General features: G+C 36.0%; 1 protein-coding gene across 6 annotated transcripts in view; it reads left to right on the top strand.

The window, feature by feature from the left end:
• The window catches only part of PIK3CB (phosphatidylinositol-4,5-bisphosphate 3-kinase catalytic subunit beta), a 317,999-nt gene that overhangs the window by 259,977 nt on the left and 40,964 nt on the right, over positions 1-17,058 (top strand). For all 6 annotated transcript variants that reach the window (XM_067538936.1, XM_067538931.1, XM_067538934.1 and 3 more), the window contains 5 exons: positions 177-428; positions 1,412-1,508; positions 3,183-3,313; positions 5,815-5,868; positions 8,280-8,468. In XM_067538936.1, the coding sequence (XP_067395037.1) occupies positions 177-428; positions 1,412-1,508; positions 3,183-3,313; positions 5,815-5,868; positions 8,280-8,468 (723 nt within the window). The remainder of the gene's footprint in view (positions 1-176; positions 429-1,411; positions 1,509-3,182; positions 3,314-5,814; positions 5,869-8,279; positions 8,469-17,058) is intronic.

Genomic DNA, 17,058 nt, shown 5'->3' with positions numbered 1-17,058 from the left:
ATTTTCCTGACAAAAATGAAATTTCCCACGGAAAATTTTGATTTTGTGAAAAGGACATTTTTCATCAGAAAATCATTCCACAGAAAAATCTTTCAACTAGTTTTTATGTTTTTAAGTAAATATTCCTGGCTTCATGGAATGTTTTTGGATAATTTTCTGTCATGCTTCTATTACAGGTTCATGTTCGGGCTGGTCTTTTTCATGGAACTGAGCTCCTTTGTAAACCGATTGTAAGTGCAGAAATATCTGGGAGAAATGAACATATTTGGAATGAAACACTGGAATTTGAAATCAATGTCTGTGACTTGCCAAGAATGGCTAGGCTGTGCCTTGCTGTTTATGCTGTGATGGATAAAATGAAAACTAAAAAGTCAACCAAGACAATTAATCCCTCCAAATACCAGACCATCAGGAAAGCTGGAAAAGTGGTAAAGCTTTCATTTGATTTCTTGTAATGTACCTCTCAATTGTACTGAGCAGTGTATTTATAGATGTTTTATTTCCTCACCTTGGAAACCTGAAACATAAGTGGAAAAAAAAATAGGTGACCTTAGCTGAAGTAGTGCTCAGTTAAAAAGCAAGTTATTTATGTACTGTCTGGTCTCAGAGAGTTCGTGTTTTTTAAAAAATAAAAAAGATTTTTTCTTCCTTTCATTAATGACTAGTGATTATTTTTTTCCTTGTCCTTTTTATTCTAGCAAAACAGGTGGTTTTTTAAACAATAAAGGGGTATTGTCAAAATCACATTTTAAAATCCACACTTCTATTTCTAACAACATCTTATATTAAAAGTAAAATATTTTTTTTTAAACTATTTTTTTCACATTTCTTCATTTTTGCATTTTACTATTGAATTTTTGGTTCCCATGCATTCAGATCAATGCTATTTGCATTTGAGTTTCCAAGGCAGGGGAATATTCTTTTCTTACTGGGTTTTGTAAAATCATTTGGCCCTCCCTACCCACAGAAAAAGGCCATACATTTTGGACTTAAAAGTACTAGGCTATGTCTCTTTAAAGCTGGAGCTTTAAAAAATGTTAGTATTTGTGAAATTGTATTCACATCTTTTGTGCTCTGAACATGGTAGGATTTTTTAGATGAAAAAAATTAAGCATTTATGGCCTGGTCCGGAATATCACATACTTAACTTTCAGTATTGAATTGAATTGACCTGAATTGAACTGAAGACAGTGGACTTAGGTACATGCTTAACTTGAGTCCCTTTGTCTTCAAGGGGACTTCAGCACATGCTGAAAGTTGAGCATGTGCTGATTTGTTTTCCTGAATCAGGGCCCTAGTCTAGAATAATTGTATATTTCTTTTATATTTTGCTAATTTTGTGCCATTTACTATTTTAAAATTTCAGATTTATTTTTAGACTCCATTTAGACAATTGTCTTTTCTTCAACAGCACTATCCTGTAGCATGGGTAAATACCATGGTGTTTGATTTTAAAGGACAGTTGAAGAGTGGAGACCTCTTACTGCACAGTTGGACATCATTTCCTGGTAAGGTTTGATTTGTAATCCTGGGATTTGCTTTGTACTTAAGAATTACTCATGAGACTAAAGAACAACATTAATTTAGGATAATGGAATATTGAATGTTTTTGCCTGCCTTTCCAAATAGGGATAGAGAGAGCTTACGTTATTATTGCATAAAATGTCTGTCCCATCTGTAGTTAGCTCTGTTTTCCTTCTGATATTGTATACAGTCTCCTTACTCTTGTTTTTGTTGAACTTCTGTACAATTTTCTTCAATCCTTCTCTCAAAAAATACCAGATTTCTTGGGGACGTTTCTTGTTTAGTTTGGAAATCCACTATATCCGTGAAGTGTTATCCATTACTGAAGGATGACCCTTTAAAAATGGCAGTTTATAATGTTTTCTCTCTTTAAAATGCCATTATGTTTTCTTTGCTTGTTCTGGTTCAGATTCCTATGCCATAAAGCAAATGATTGTTTTGGTTAGAATGAAGAGCGACACCTAGATTTCGTATAGTTTTACTAAGCAACCTGTATATCTCCGTGGAGGAAACTTTATTATAATAAATTTTAATCTATTTTGGTTTTTATTGACTGTTACATACATTACAGAGGAACTGTTCAGGCAAATCAGAAAGCTTAATCTACATTAATTTTGATTTATACCTTTTTTGCTTATTTAAATAAGAGCAGCTTTTAAATATTTGCTTTAAAAAAATCATGCTAAATATATTTATTCTGGATCAGATCCTCAGCTGGTGTAAATCGGCTTAGCTTCATTGAGGGTCAGTGAAGCTATGCCAGTTTACAGGTGCCATGGATTTGGCTTTGTTTGATTCAGTAACCTTTTCTGTGGAAAATGGGAATTATAATGTGGTTTATGCTGAACATGCAAAGTGCATAGAATAGCCTCTGTCAGTAAATCCCAACTACTTGTTAACTGCCTCTGACGTTTTGGGGAGCCATGTTTTCCAAGGATCTCAGTGTTTTATAAAAAGCCAATTAAACTTCACAACACACCTATGAGGTAGGTAACTATTATGCCTATTTTGTCAGTACAGAAATGAGGTATAGAGAAGTGAATTGCTCAAAGGTTTGCATTAAAGAAGTGACAGAACCATATATAGAACTTCCAAAGTCCTGAGGATATCCTTATGCTTTCCTGACTTGTGCTGCTCTGTCCCATACATCATAGTCACCCTCCATCTGAGTGAGGAAAACTGGACAAAATACTCTTTTGAGCTTGTTGATCTTGCTCTTTAACTAAAGAAGCAATTCAGCAACATTAAGCATTCATGCCTCCAGTGGCTTAAAACTCCTCTTAGAATTCCTGTTAGATGCAGTCCCTCTTGGACAAAGTTGTGGAAATCTAATATATAATGGAGCTGAAACTGCAGCTAGGGGTTGGCATGGTATAGTGACATTTTGACTGCCCACTCTTCATTTTCTCTGCTGTGCCTGCAGTAGCAAGGGGAAGTGTCATAAGGGCCAAGCTGGTTCTGTTACCTGTCTTCCTTTCAGACATGCTGACATTAGGAACAGATAGTTCCAGAGATGCATTGCAAAGTAGGTGAGAATCTGGCCCTCTGTGAACAGCAGTGTGTATTTTTAAAATCAACATGAGAAGCAGATTCTCATGCCATCGCTGCCTTTCCCAAAGACACTGTGTACTATAACATGAATTGTTCTGATATTTTAGATGAACTTGAAGAAATGCTGAATCCAATGGGAACAGTACGAACTAATCCTTACACTGAAAATGCAATAGCTTTGCATGTTAAATTTCAAGAATATTCAAAACTGCCTATTTATTACCCTCCCTTTGATAAGGTAAGATGTAATATACTAAATAAAGAGCAGCCATGAATGCTAGTATATAAATGGCTATCTGGCACTTACTTTTTTCCCCTTTAACACTGGCTTTTAATTAAATCTGCCCTTCCTGTCTTTTAGCTTACGTATTGTAGTTACTGAAGCTTGGAAATACATAAGTGAGCCTCAGTACTCTGGCTTCAGTATCTTTAGAGAACATTTTGAACAGATTTTTTTTTAACATTTTGCACTCCTAGTGCACGTTCTTTTGAGTGTCAGAAAAATTACGGGCTATTTTTAATATTACAGCTGCCTTTAGCAATAATATACCACAGTTCCATTTCTCAAAACCTCATTATAAACCCATTCACTGATATCAAACAGTACTTAACCAGGACTCAAAAGGATTCAACACCACAGTGGCCTTGCCACCACCAGGAACAACCAGGAGAGGAGGTTGGCTGAGGGGGCACCCTGCGACTGTGGGGCCTACTTCCGTTCCCTTGTGCACTCACGTATCGGGGCGGAGTTCCTCGGGGCAGCGTCTGCTGGCTCCCTTAACCCCTTCCAGGAGCAGTGGGCGCTGTCCGGGGTTCTCTGCTCAGTGTCCCCTTCCGGTTCCCTCCGTTTGACCCTTTGACCCTCACGCCCCTTCCTGTTTTCTCATTTGTTGTCCCCCGCAATCAGTTGAGTCCTGGTTCCGCCCTGCTTGTGCCCACCCACCCACTCTCGACTCAAATAGTACCAGGAACAACAATTACAGGGTATGTCCTGCCACTGCAGCACTAGGCCAGAGCTTGCTCAGTGCAGATAGAACCTTTGGACAAGCTAGCTGCCAAACTCTAACAAGGCTCTACTGAGCATGTGCAAACTGAGACTTTTCAAAGTCTTTTCAAGAGACTTCAGATTTGACCAAATTTGGGACGTTTTTCATAGAAGCAGCAAAAGGCACATACATGCCTGTCAAATTTCAAGGCCACCTCCAAAACATGTAGGTGCGAGAGAGCCTCAACAAAATGATTATAAGAATATTTTTAACATAGCCAAAGATATGTGTTTTCCTTAATTTCAATCTGGGAAGCAGCTGAATCATTTTTGATGAAACTTCCAAAACAAAAATCTAAACCTCAGGCAAAGACCCACCATAGAAAATTTCAATCCAAGCAGTTTGGAAAAGTTGCATGCAAACTGAAAACATGGTCTTATATTGGAAAGTGTCAGGCAGCCTTAACTATAGGCAGTGCTACCAGCTCCACCTATAAAAAGTGTATAATGGATATTGATTATAGTTTTAAAAAAAATCTGATTATGTATTTGATGGCGTCTATGTTGCGTATTTGATGTATCTTTAATTTTCTTAAACATGAAAAATACCAGGTTTGAATACACAATTTTCTTACACTAAATAGTGTCTATGAATGAGAACTATTAAATAACTTGGAGAGGATAAATTACCTGCTTATACTTGTGTGGTGTTCCACTGAGGTATGTCAACCAAGGCTTTTGTGGCTTTAAGTAAAAACAAGTATGTTGGGAGGGATATGATGCATTTTCTCCTTCCCTTAGTCTAGGGCTGCCATCTTCATGGTACCATTTCTAGATATCTGAACTTTGAAAGTTCTGTTGTTGCTTGGGTGCACAATGGCTCAGGTTATTGGTAAAGGTTTAAGTGCTGTTGATTCAAATCCAGCGCAGGTCAGTAAAAACCAGATATTGTTACTTTGTTTAGTGAACTATCAAAATGGGTTGGAGGTCTCTAATCTAATTTGCAATAAATAGGTATCTAAATCACAGAACATCTCACACAATGGACACTACTTGAAAATAATATTAGAGATTTGAGCACAACCACCAAAAACTGGATGGACATGGAAATTGAAGTACCCATCAGATTGCTGAAGGGACAGTGTAGGGAAGCTGGCATTACCGAAAATGTGTTTTGTGGATAGTAAAGAGCATCAATTTCTAAGGATGTTAAGCCTGCAGCTTGTCACAGTTTTAATTCACATGTAAATTTGTAAAGAGAAAGAATTGAATACTGTACTTCCATGCCCCGAGTCAGTACATGGAACCAAAGAACATGGATTTATGCAAGGTTACCATCTTCATAGAACTTCCATTGCCTGAGGAAATCCCTTTGTTTCAGGTGCATTACACTACTACTTGCATTCTTCATGTGGGTAAATGTTATGTAGCATTCCTTCATTCATACTATACAGTGTTTTATAGCCCAAAATCTGTTTTGTATTAAATGAGCTATCTATATTCATAAAAACCACATTTTTATGGAAGAGTAATAATACATATTAGATCATGTGATGTAACATCATACCTACACACACTTGTATACCACACTTACAGTATAAAGAATTAACAAATATGAGCAAATAATCAATTCTCTAACTGAAGAGAGAACATTTGCTGTACCATTTCACCACTTCACCTTTATAACATTTTCCCTCAAAATGTAGTCAGAGTCTTTATTTCAATCTAATGCTTAAACTATTATCCTTTTGCAGATTCTTGAAAAGGCAGCTGAGATTGCAAAAAGCAGTGACAATGCTGGTATGGCAGTAAGTATCCAACCTGGAAGTAGCATCTTCAAGATTAGAAAATTCCATTTCTCTGTCACTTTATCCTCACATTTATACTAAACTAGTATAGTATTTTCTATACTAATAGAAAATAAGCTGTGTTGTTCAGGTAACACTAAAGCCCTCTAGGTTTTTAGGGTTTTTTTTTTAAATAACCCGCTTTTGTGGGACTCAGCCTTTCTTTCAGATCAAGCATATGTTCTCTGAATTTGACACTAGTCAGGCTACAGAGTGAACAAGGGATGCTCTGGCTGGATATATTCCATGGATTATACCTCATCCATGTCTGAAATTTGATTTCATACAGCATACAAGTTTAATTAAAGTTAGTTGTAGCAAAATAATCTGTCTGGTTGTCAGAGGCTGCCCAATAATGACCATTTTAGAGCTGGATTGATCTTTGACAACAATAAATTCCTTAATTTTTTTCTATACCTGTGGAGTGGAGATACTTGATCTTCTGAAGAAGGTGAATGGTTTTGGAGCAGAGGTACTATTTTTAATAGGAAGTCTTTAACCTAAAATTGCTTTCTTCATAATACATATCCGCCTAATGTTGGGGGGAAAAATAAATGTAAAAATACAGAAAAATACAAATGTGCTACTCCCCCAGTTTGCTATTGGAAAGTATCTGTTCTGCTTCCTGATCTGCAGTAAGAACAGCATGTTGTTTTAGAATATAGAAGTTAGTCAACAAGTACATCAAGTAAATAACACTGAATAGAGCACTTCAAACATTATGCAGTGTTCAGAAACACAAAACTCATCACTTGATGTGGTACAAGCAATTGAATATGTAGGTGAGAGTCCCAGTTACATAGCAGAATGTCAACTTGACATTATTGTAATCAAGATCTTTTTATCTTTTAGAAACACAAACTGCTTTCTTAAATAAAGCTTTGTTACAAAATCACTTTCTTTTCAAGACTTTCTTGTTTACTGTATATTTTGACATAAAAATAGTGTATACTTTTCTTAGCTCAGTTAATAAACATTTCAGTCACACAAGCTTTTTAAGTCTATTCTCTTATCTAAACAATTTATTCTTAAATTATATTTATAAGGATATTTATTTAAAACTTTTCAGTACAATGGAAGGCTCAAGCATTCATCCTTTCTAGTAAGAGCTAAATTTGAAAGTAGTAATGTATGTAGCATTTGAATTATTTTGTCAGTTAGGATCCCTATACAGAATGTTACTATGAAGTGAAACCGTTTGATACACAGGCCAAATTGAAGATGATATTGTTTATCATTTTAACTGAATTTTACAACAAGGAAAAAGGTTTCCATGCAAAAAACACCACTTAAAAAAAAAACCTCAATCCACTCTAATTTGACAAGATCCAAAGAAGTTTCCATACTAATTGCTCAAACTCAAGTTTTCAGGTTGCTTTACAGCTTCTTCTGCATACAGTACATCTTTGTCTAGAAGCAGCAGTGTCTATTACATTTAATTGTGTGTCTATATAGCTTTCAAATAATGGTGGTCAGTTTTATTTCTTTCCTTGCAGTTTGCGTAGTAAGGAGGCATCATCCATTGACCAAGGGTGTCTTTTAAATGAAGATTCATTCTTGGTAAACCTAATTTTTAAAAGTAATGTTAGTTTTTAGGTTTTAGTGATCAAGGTTCTGTTAACATATGATAATTAACATAAGATACTTTAGCACTGGAACAGGTTACCTAGGCAGGTTGTGGAATCCCTATCATTAGAGGATTTTAAGAACAGCTTAGAAAAACACCTGTGAGGGATGATCTGTGTATACTTTATCCTCTCTCAGTGCTGAGGAATAGTAGATGACCTCTAAAGGTCCCTTCCAGCCCTACATTTCTTTTGATTCTGTGATAAAATGCAACAACATGTTCTGAGAATTGTGAGAATAAGACAAATCTATATTAGAAAACAGTGTGTTAACATTTACATACAAAAACAATCTCCTTTTTTTGTTATGGTTGGAAGTGCATCCTTAATGTTTGATTTTAATTTAACTTTTAACCCTTATAATGCCATGTCACTATTCATCTAATAAGTAAATGGGAAAAATATTTGCTGTCAAAAGAAGAATTCCCTGCATTTAAATGGGAAAACAGCAATATTGCCATCTAGTGTAATTTACACAGAAGTATGACTTTTTTCAAATACTTCTATAAACTAAATTTTGAGTCTGCTGGATAAATATGTTTTGCCATCACCAGAAGTTTGAGGTCTGAAGCAAAAGCCTAATGATCATCCCACTGTGATCTAAGAAATGAATCCATTTCACATAGTACTACTGTTTTCCTAATGTAGTTTTATCATAGACTATTAGAGCAAGCTAGTCAGTGTGAGTCCTGTATAACATAAATTTGGTGTTTCTTGAATTTATTTTGCTAACTTTTATTTACCTAGGGTCGAGGTGGCAAGAAGTTCTATATTGAACTAAAAGAAATCATGGAAAGGGACCCATTGACTCAACTCTGTGAAAATGAAATTGATCTTATTTGGACTTTGCGGTATGACTGTCGTGAGAATTTTCCACAATCACTGCCAAAACTGCTGCTGTCTGTAAAATGGAACAAACTTGAAGATGTTGCTCAGGTAAGGCAAATGGCAAAAACAATGTAAGAGTACGGCAGGGAAATCATGAGCAAAATTTTTCTTGTATACAGAAACGTTGGAAGTGTTATGCTAAACTTTGGTTTATAAAACTAGGCATTTTGGCCTAGATCCACAATGATATTTAGGCTCCTAATTTCCATTGATTTCAGTGGAGGTTAGGAGCATAAATACCTTTGTGGATCTGGGCCTTAGGTTCTTTGAAAGCAAGAGTTATGTCTTGAGCAAGATTTTAATATTAATTAAAAAGCTAAACATGAAAAATCAGTTAGTGAGCACTTTTTTCTCAAAAAACTTCTGGCAGATAGTGTACTTGAATCCCCTCTGGATTGAAAAAACCTTCCAGTCACTTCTAAGTGGACATCTCCATAATCCACCAAAGATTGGAAAGGAGGGTAGTAGACAAGCCTGAGGATACAAAAGAGAAATAAAACTGACACAGATAATTTATTGCTTTATTCCCCTGCACAGTTTCTTTAGTTGTCTCCATGTCCCAAATTTAGGCTTTGATCCTAAAAACACACAGCAACTCAACTTTGAGCCACATACCTAAGTATTTCCAGGATCAGGGCCTTGACTAAAACTGTGCAGGCCCAAAAATTTAGATTCAGATTGACTATATTTATTCAGATGGTAAAACCTTTAGAACTTCATGAAAAACTGATTAGCTAGTTTGAACAGTCTATAGTTATTGAAGAGAACTGATTTTTTTCAATTAAGTATCTTACTACAAAGTATCTTGTCAGTCACTTCAATGAAACTACTTACCTGAGTAAGTGCATCCGAAAGCTGCTATAAAGATTATTAGTGGCTTCAAGCTTTGATGTTAATATCAAACTAAGGTTGCATTTTGCCAAACAGTATACACAGTAGCAGACAGATATATAGAGATATCTATGTACATACAGAGAAAGAGAGAGAGAGATCTATGTACATTATATATGAGTCTGTTTTATTCCTGTAATTGGTATATCTACATTTTTCATATCACCCCAAATAGAATCCTCGTCTTGTAATGCATGTTGAAAAGAGGTAGAAACTTGTGTGATAGCTTTGGAATGAATCTTCTCAATTTGCATAGCAATGCACAACTGGATTCATGACTAAAAAACTATACTATGCCAGTGTTTAGTATTAGTGGAGTATATAATTCCCCTGAATTCAGTTGTTCTATCTTGAGTTACAGAGATGAACTGATGCCTGTGGAATTCTGGTTTCTGAATTAAATATTTATTTTTCTCAGGTGATTATAATGTGAGATCCTCCTCTATTACAGAAGTATCTAGTAACAGAGGCCATTTTAATTTCTTAAATTGTGGAACAATGTTGTTTGTAACTTTGTACAGGAAAGTATATGGATTTCATAGTTTCCATAATGTTCCTTTATCACAGACTGATTTTAAAAGTGTAAATGTAGCAGAAAATAACAGATTTCTGTATATTTATTGGAATTTTGCCTTGTCCTACTGTGTTCTCAAAAAGCTTACAATAGCAGTGGGCAGGGCAAAACTATACAGGCGCAGACAGCTTTAACAGATCCAACACCCAATGTAACAGAGAACCAGATGCTTGCTGCAGTATATCTGCTTGCTTTAATTTAAAATTTACCGTTACTGGAACCATGCATTGAATGACTCTTATGATTTTTAGAGACCATCACACTAAGTCTGTATCTATCATCTGTGGATATAATTGAAAGTATTATAGTAAGCTACCATGCTAATCATTTGAAAGAGAAGCTAATTACTTTTAAAATGTTTGAGCTAAAAATCAACTATTTTTTATGGCACATGATCCTCACAGTATAAGCATGTGTTGCGATTAGTATCTGAATCTAATCTGGTCAGGGGCGTGCACAGGAATAGAAATTTGGCTGCTTTTGGAGGGGCACTTTGTGTCCCATGGGGCTGGAGGAGTTCTGTGCCTGTGCTCCTGCTTGCCACCCATTGTGCACACTCCTGATTCTGGTATTCCGCCACTTACTAGCTATAAAACCTTTAACCTTTTTGGGATATATGGGAACCCCATTATTAATCCACTATATGGAAGTCCCCTCCCCCCCACAACGTCTGTCCACTTTACTCATCATGTGGCCCTTCTGATTGGACAGCCCAGTTAAAAACTTAATATTGCTCCAGGCAGCAAAGAGCCTAAGGAGAACTTACGCACTATTGTGAAAGATCTGTTTTCTTGCATTATATCCTTCTTTCTAACATGACTTCAGTTACCCTTGGAGCTATTAAAGTAACTTGATTTTCACCCTCTATACCTGAACGGTTTACAGCAGTGAACTCCAAACTAGTCATGTGCATCACCCACTCATTCTTCACTCACTTGCATTCTTTTGTACACATGAATTCTTTCACACTGTTTATTCATTACAATATGCTCTTGTTCATTTACTGTTCACTTAAGGTTTTGGCTTGTTTTTATTTAAGATGTTAAGAATATTTAAACAGATATATATTTACCCATAAAAATGACAAGATAAGGAAAGGGCTCTCTGATCACCTGTAAAAGGATTTGAGGTATGCTCGCCGCAAGCGAATGCTTAAAGAATTGTAGGCAATTAATTGACAGGTCTACATTACTTAGAATTTTCTTTTGATATAGAAGTAAATATTAGAGAAAAAGATAAAATGACATTATGGCACTTAATTTAAAAAATACTTTAAAATAAAATTCATAAGATAGATGGCTAAAAATACACAAGGTTATTACATATCTTAATGTGCTCTTTCTGGAAGGAATATAGAGTTTCTCTTTGCTAATATAGAGAAGGGAATGATTTGACAATTGAGTAATGTATTTGGCAACAATAATATATTGGTGAGGAATACAAAATTCTAATCTAAAATGCTTAAGGTATTATTTTCTACAAGCACTCATGTAAATGAGTAGTTCCTTTGAATTCAACGGGAGAGCTCATGTGCCTAAAGTTACTCACTGAGTAAGTGCTTGCAGCATCAGGGGCATACTTTGCTGTGAAATATGTATACTTGAAGTTTTTGATGATACTCCGTTATGTGTTTATATTAAAAATAAGAAACCGGGTAGATGATGTGGCCCATGCCAATCCTAAATCAGTCTTAGCTCAGGGGAGTGCCATGGAGTGGGAGGAAGGAATGCCCCCAGTCATACTCTGTGGCTGCAGTAGCATCCACAGCATTTGAACCTCACTTCCATGAAGACGAATTGCTCTCAGATCATAGAATCATAGAAGATTAGTGTTGGAAGGGACCTCAGGAGATCATATAGTCCCAACCCCCTGCTCAAAGCAGGACCAACCCCAACTGAGAGCTGTGTCTATTAATGTTTCTCTCACTCCCATGCCCTTCTTTTATGCTGGGGCAGTAAAGCCCTGCAGAGCTGGGTTTCTTGACATGCAGAAGTCAAGAGCTCCGTTGCATGTTGTCCCAGAATCCTGGCACCCAGTGCAGCAGAATCTCATCGATCTGCTCTGGATAGGGCCTCCCAATGTGAAGGGGTAGGAGAGTAAGCCCTGTGGACTATGAAAGGCAGTGGCTAAATGAGTTTTATAAATTATAAATCCCATTTGGCCCCGTAAAAGCATACTGTGTGGTATTCATGAATGTTTGTTACATGTTTGTACATATCTTGGGCACTGCCCCAGACATGTAGTAGGGACCTTGTGCTATATGAAAAACAGAAAAATAACTATTAAAAATCTTTCTGTTCAGGAAAATGTAACTTTTTATTTTGGATTAAAAATAAAACCGTTGTTTGAATAGGACCGTTACTGGATTAGGATGTAATAGATCCCATACAGGGGAACTATGCAAGGTCTTAGGCACCACATAAGATATTCATTAAAGGTTTGTCACACTTATGTGGTAAACAGGACCTTGTGTGGTCCTTCTGCACTCAGATCAGTTTCACTCAGGCTGCATATAATGTATTTGAAGAAGGTTTTTCATCTATAGAGTGTTTCATGCATGTAACAGCCTTGCAAAGCTATACAGAGACGCTACAATTGTAAATATATTTGTACAAAATAAAAACGGTAGGTTACAAATACTAGCAAGTTGGATAGATAAGCCACATATCCTATCTTAGTGAAACATGTTTTAAAAAAACAGAGTCCTGTAGCACTTTAAAGACTAACAAATTTAATTTCTGCAGGCATAAGGTTTTGTGGGCTGTAACCCACTTCGTCATCTGGTGGGTTACAGCCCACGAAACCTTATGCCTGCAGAAATTAAATTTGTTAGTCTTTAAAGTGCTACAGGACTCTCTCGTTGTTTTTGCTGTATGCAGACCAACATGGCTATCTCTCTGGAACTTTTCACCATGTTTAAAAAAATACTGATGCATTTTGGATAGTATAACACAGAGAAACATGTGCATTTCCTGTTTGTTTATTGCTATTAAAAGGACATTGTAAAATTATTTAATCTCCTGAATGGAGTTTTAGGAAATAACAATTAAATGGAAAATAATTCAAATAAAAGCAAGGGTAATGCATCTCAAAATGTATTTAGTTCATTTAATTTCACAGTTGTAGTTTAGTAGTATCGATTATAATAATTTGTATGTTAATAGATATACTATAATATATTTTGCAAAGGTAATGAAGTATTACTTATGATGTCTCATTACAGGCCTATATTAAATCTTTTTAGAGTCAAGAGACTGCCATTTCTGTATGAATTATGAATTTGAAAAATTAGAAGGTCTACCGTACCTCAAGATTTGTATCTTACAATAGTTAGTTTACAGATTTTAAAATAAAAGTTATGGCCAGGGGAGGGACCATCACAACAGCATAACAAACACAGTAATTTCTTGGCATTAGAGGCTTGAAAAACATCCTTTACTGGCACCAGTCATTGCACTGAATCTGACAGTGCAAAACAAGATTTTTAAAAGCTGTTGTCCTAAATGTGATCAAAATAACTACTTTTCTGTTTTTTTAAATTTTACTATTTGTGGTCAGAATCTAGTCTCAAGAAATTGTGTAATATTTTTAAAAGCAGAAAATCTTACTGTAATAAATTATTTTAGATGTTCTTAAAAATAGCAAATGAAATACTGTAGGCCCTTGCAGTCCCTTCTCACCCTATGTTTTTATGAACAGCAACTCTCAGAAAATGATGTAATTTTATTTACAAAATATTTTTTTTACTTAGTACATTCTTGTAACTGTTACAGTGAAATACTCATTTGGAATTCATTTGTCCAAGTAATTGCCCTTATTATTGCTGAGGTGCCTTGTCAATACCAAAGGCTCTTAACTTGGCCCAGCAGCAAGAAGGGAAAACTTGGTTGAGTGAAAAGTTCCAGGGGGTTGCAGCCCACGAAAGCTTATGCCTGCAGAAATTTGTTAGCCTTTAAGGTGCTACAGGACTTTAGTTGTTTTTGGTTGAGTGAGGGATTCATAGAGATTGTGTCTGAAAAGCAGACCCCAGATCTTATTAAACAGATGATTCAAGTTAATCCATCCACTCTCAGTAGAATGTCACTATCTGGGAGGACAGAAAGGAAAGACAACTGAATTGGGTATTTTGAATTGGGTATCTTTGCTTACAGATAGCCCCCCAACCTGAAGCAAATACTCACCAGCAACCGTATACCATACAACAAGAACACTAACCCAGGAACCTATCCCTGCAACAAACTCCGTTGCCAACTCTGCCCACACATTGACTCTAGTGACACCATCATAGATCCTAACCACATCAGCCACACCATCAGGAGCTCAATCACCTGCACATCTACTAATGTAATATATGCCAGCAATGCCCCTCTGCCATGTACATTGGCCAAACTGGACTGTCACTACGCAAAAGAATAAATGGACACAAATCAGACATAAAAAATGGTAACATCCATAAGCCAATAGGAGAGCACTTCAGTCTCCCAGGACACTCTGTAGCTTACTTGAAAATTGCCATACTTCTACCAAAAAAAAAAAAAAAAAAAAAACTTTAAAAACAGACTTCAGCGAGAAACTGCAGAGCTGGAACTCCTATGCAAACTTGACACAATCAAACTGGGTCTGAATAGGGACTTGGAATGGTTATCTCATTACAAGAAGTAATTGTCACTGTTCATACATTCTCACCTTCTAATCAATAGTTGTGAATAGGCTCAACTACTCTAACTGAATGGACTCTGTTTACACTTACCCTCCCCATTGTTGTTTCTTACCCTTGGATGTATATATATACCTCCTATCTGTGATTTCCACTTCATGCATCTGATGAAGTGGGTTGCAGCCCACAAAAGTTTATGCCTGCAGAAATTTGTTAGTCTTTAAAGACTGCTACAGGACTCTTGTTGTTTTTGCTGCATACAGACGAACACGGCTACTCCTGTGGAATTTAAACGTGCAGTGAGACTCACATCTCCCAGCTGTAGTGTGAACATAGCCTTTCTGTCACAGGGATTAGTACTTAATCTCATTTACTGTTCATGCACTGATTTGTTTTGTTTTGTATTTTTTAACAAGGTTGTTATTGAAAAGAGCATATTTAAATACAAATATTGTATTCTATATGTAAGGATCTATAAATAACATTTTTGGAAAACTTTCAAATAAACTTCCCCGTTGTCCTAATTGTTCAAAAATGGATTTTTAAAGGGGAAAATTTCTATCCAGATGTGTCAAGTACCTCTGATGTCCTTTGACCTTCACATTTTGATCAGTAAATGTTCACCTGGGACACTAAACTGGTTGGCCTAAACTTCCCTCCTAATGAAGATTCAGAGGAGGAATGTAAACAAGAGCTGGCTGTATTTTTGGAATTTTCTTGGCTCTTTCACAAGTCAAACTAGCTCTTGCTTCCTCTAAGGTCACATCAGTTAACATTTCCTGCTTTAATAACCTCTGTCCTTAATTTTAACAATTTAATTCAGTCTTAGTCTAAGTGGTAGGAGATTAATATTTTAAATTATTACTTAAACTCAGATTTGGATACTATAGGGCTATAATTTTCAAACTTAGTCGTCTAAAGTTGAGCACCTAAAGCCATATTTACACATTTTAATAAGTGTCCTGATTTTCAGAGGTACCATGAGATCAACACTTAGCGATGGCATATCAGCATCTGGGATTTTTATCTGCCGCCTCATCTGGGTCTCTGTATTTTTGATGATTCAGCACCTGCATTGGTATTTTGGCATGTTTTGTTTTGGTGTTTTAAGTGTAGAGGTGCCTATATTGTCAGGGCTTCAGTACCTGTGTGTGTTGGTGCGTTGGCATCAATATATTTTTAGAGTTCCAGTGCAAGTGATTATGGCACTACAGCTGCTATGTCCTGCTGCTCCCTTACAGATGGAAACAATGTGACTGGACATTCTCGCCTATGGGCTGAATACATCAGGTCATTTGAATGTACATTTCTGTGTGGAAGGGGTATTTATATTCCAGATAATCTTTAGTATTATCTTTCTGAAGCCTATAAATATAAATTCCTCTAATCCAGTCTTTGTTACTGAAAGTAACCATACTGATTGAAACATTGGTACTCTTCTCTGGGGTTGTAACGTGGACATTTGAACTTTATATATATAATTGATCTGCATCACTGGCAATCCTGTCAATGAGATTGTACAGGATATAAATCAGCCTGGAATATGGCCTCTTAAATTTTAAATGATGGCCTTTGGATAGTAATTAACAGTACAAAATAAGTACACATTTGGCATATTTGAGCAAACACATTCAGCTCTGATCTGACATGCAGTGGAATGTGGAAATCTCACTTTGTGGATAAAAGGATTTGCTAATCAGAGTGAGAACATGTACATTATTTTCATAATTCAGCTCTTCCTGAATAAGTGGCCTTTTCATAATCAAATATTTGTAGATGGTGCTTACCACTAAAGAAAAGGAAAAAATAGGGATATGTTGATATCCTATTTACACCCCCACTAGGTTGCTGATTTAACACTGACAGGCCCTACTGTCTCACTACCACAAATAATTGTGCATTACAAAAAGGTGTTTTCAGAGGGCAGATATGTTTAAAAAGTAACTATATTAATTTAATGAAAGCAAAACAGTGTTCTTATAATTTGATCACTTCTTTTCATAGACGTTTAGAGAACTATTTCTTTAATGATTTTAATATGTGCTCTAGTATTTCTTGTACTACTTGTACTACTTTTTTATCCATATGTACTTGGCCAGGGCTAGATCTACCATAAGGCAGAGTTTCTCAACCTTTTTGATACCAGGGACTGGCTTGCTGCCTTCCTAAACTGTGTCAGGGAGATCTCTGGGTCTGGCACCAGTCCATGGATCAATCATTGAGAAAACACTGACATAAGGGATAAAAATAACAAGGACAGTAAAACTTCTCTACTTTACTGATAGTTCATAGCTATGAACTAGCTAGAAGTGGATCAAAATTTGCTATTTTAATAAATACTTCATATTTTCAAATTATAGAAATACATGCCCTTCAACCAATTTGAGAAATAATGCTTTCGTTTGCATGAGTGTAGCAATTTAGATCAAAAAGTGCAACTGCAGCATGAATTAGTGAAGGATAGTTTTGTAGTTAAGGCAGCTGGAATCAATCAGTGATGTCACAGATTTCTTATG

Source organism: Emydura macquarii, unplaced genomic scaffold, assembly GCF_026122565.2.
Source record: "Emydura macquarii macquarii isolate MOO-44397 ecotype Brisbane River unplaced genomic scaffold, CSIRO-AGI_Emac_v2 contig_499, whole genome shotgun sequence".
NCBI classification, from domain to species: Eukaryota; Metazoa; Chordata; order Testudines; family Chelidae; genus Emydura; species Emydura macquarii.
Note: the sequence above shows the minus strand (reverse complement) of the source record. Positions and strands in the feature narration are given on the sequence as shown.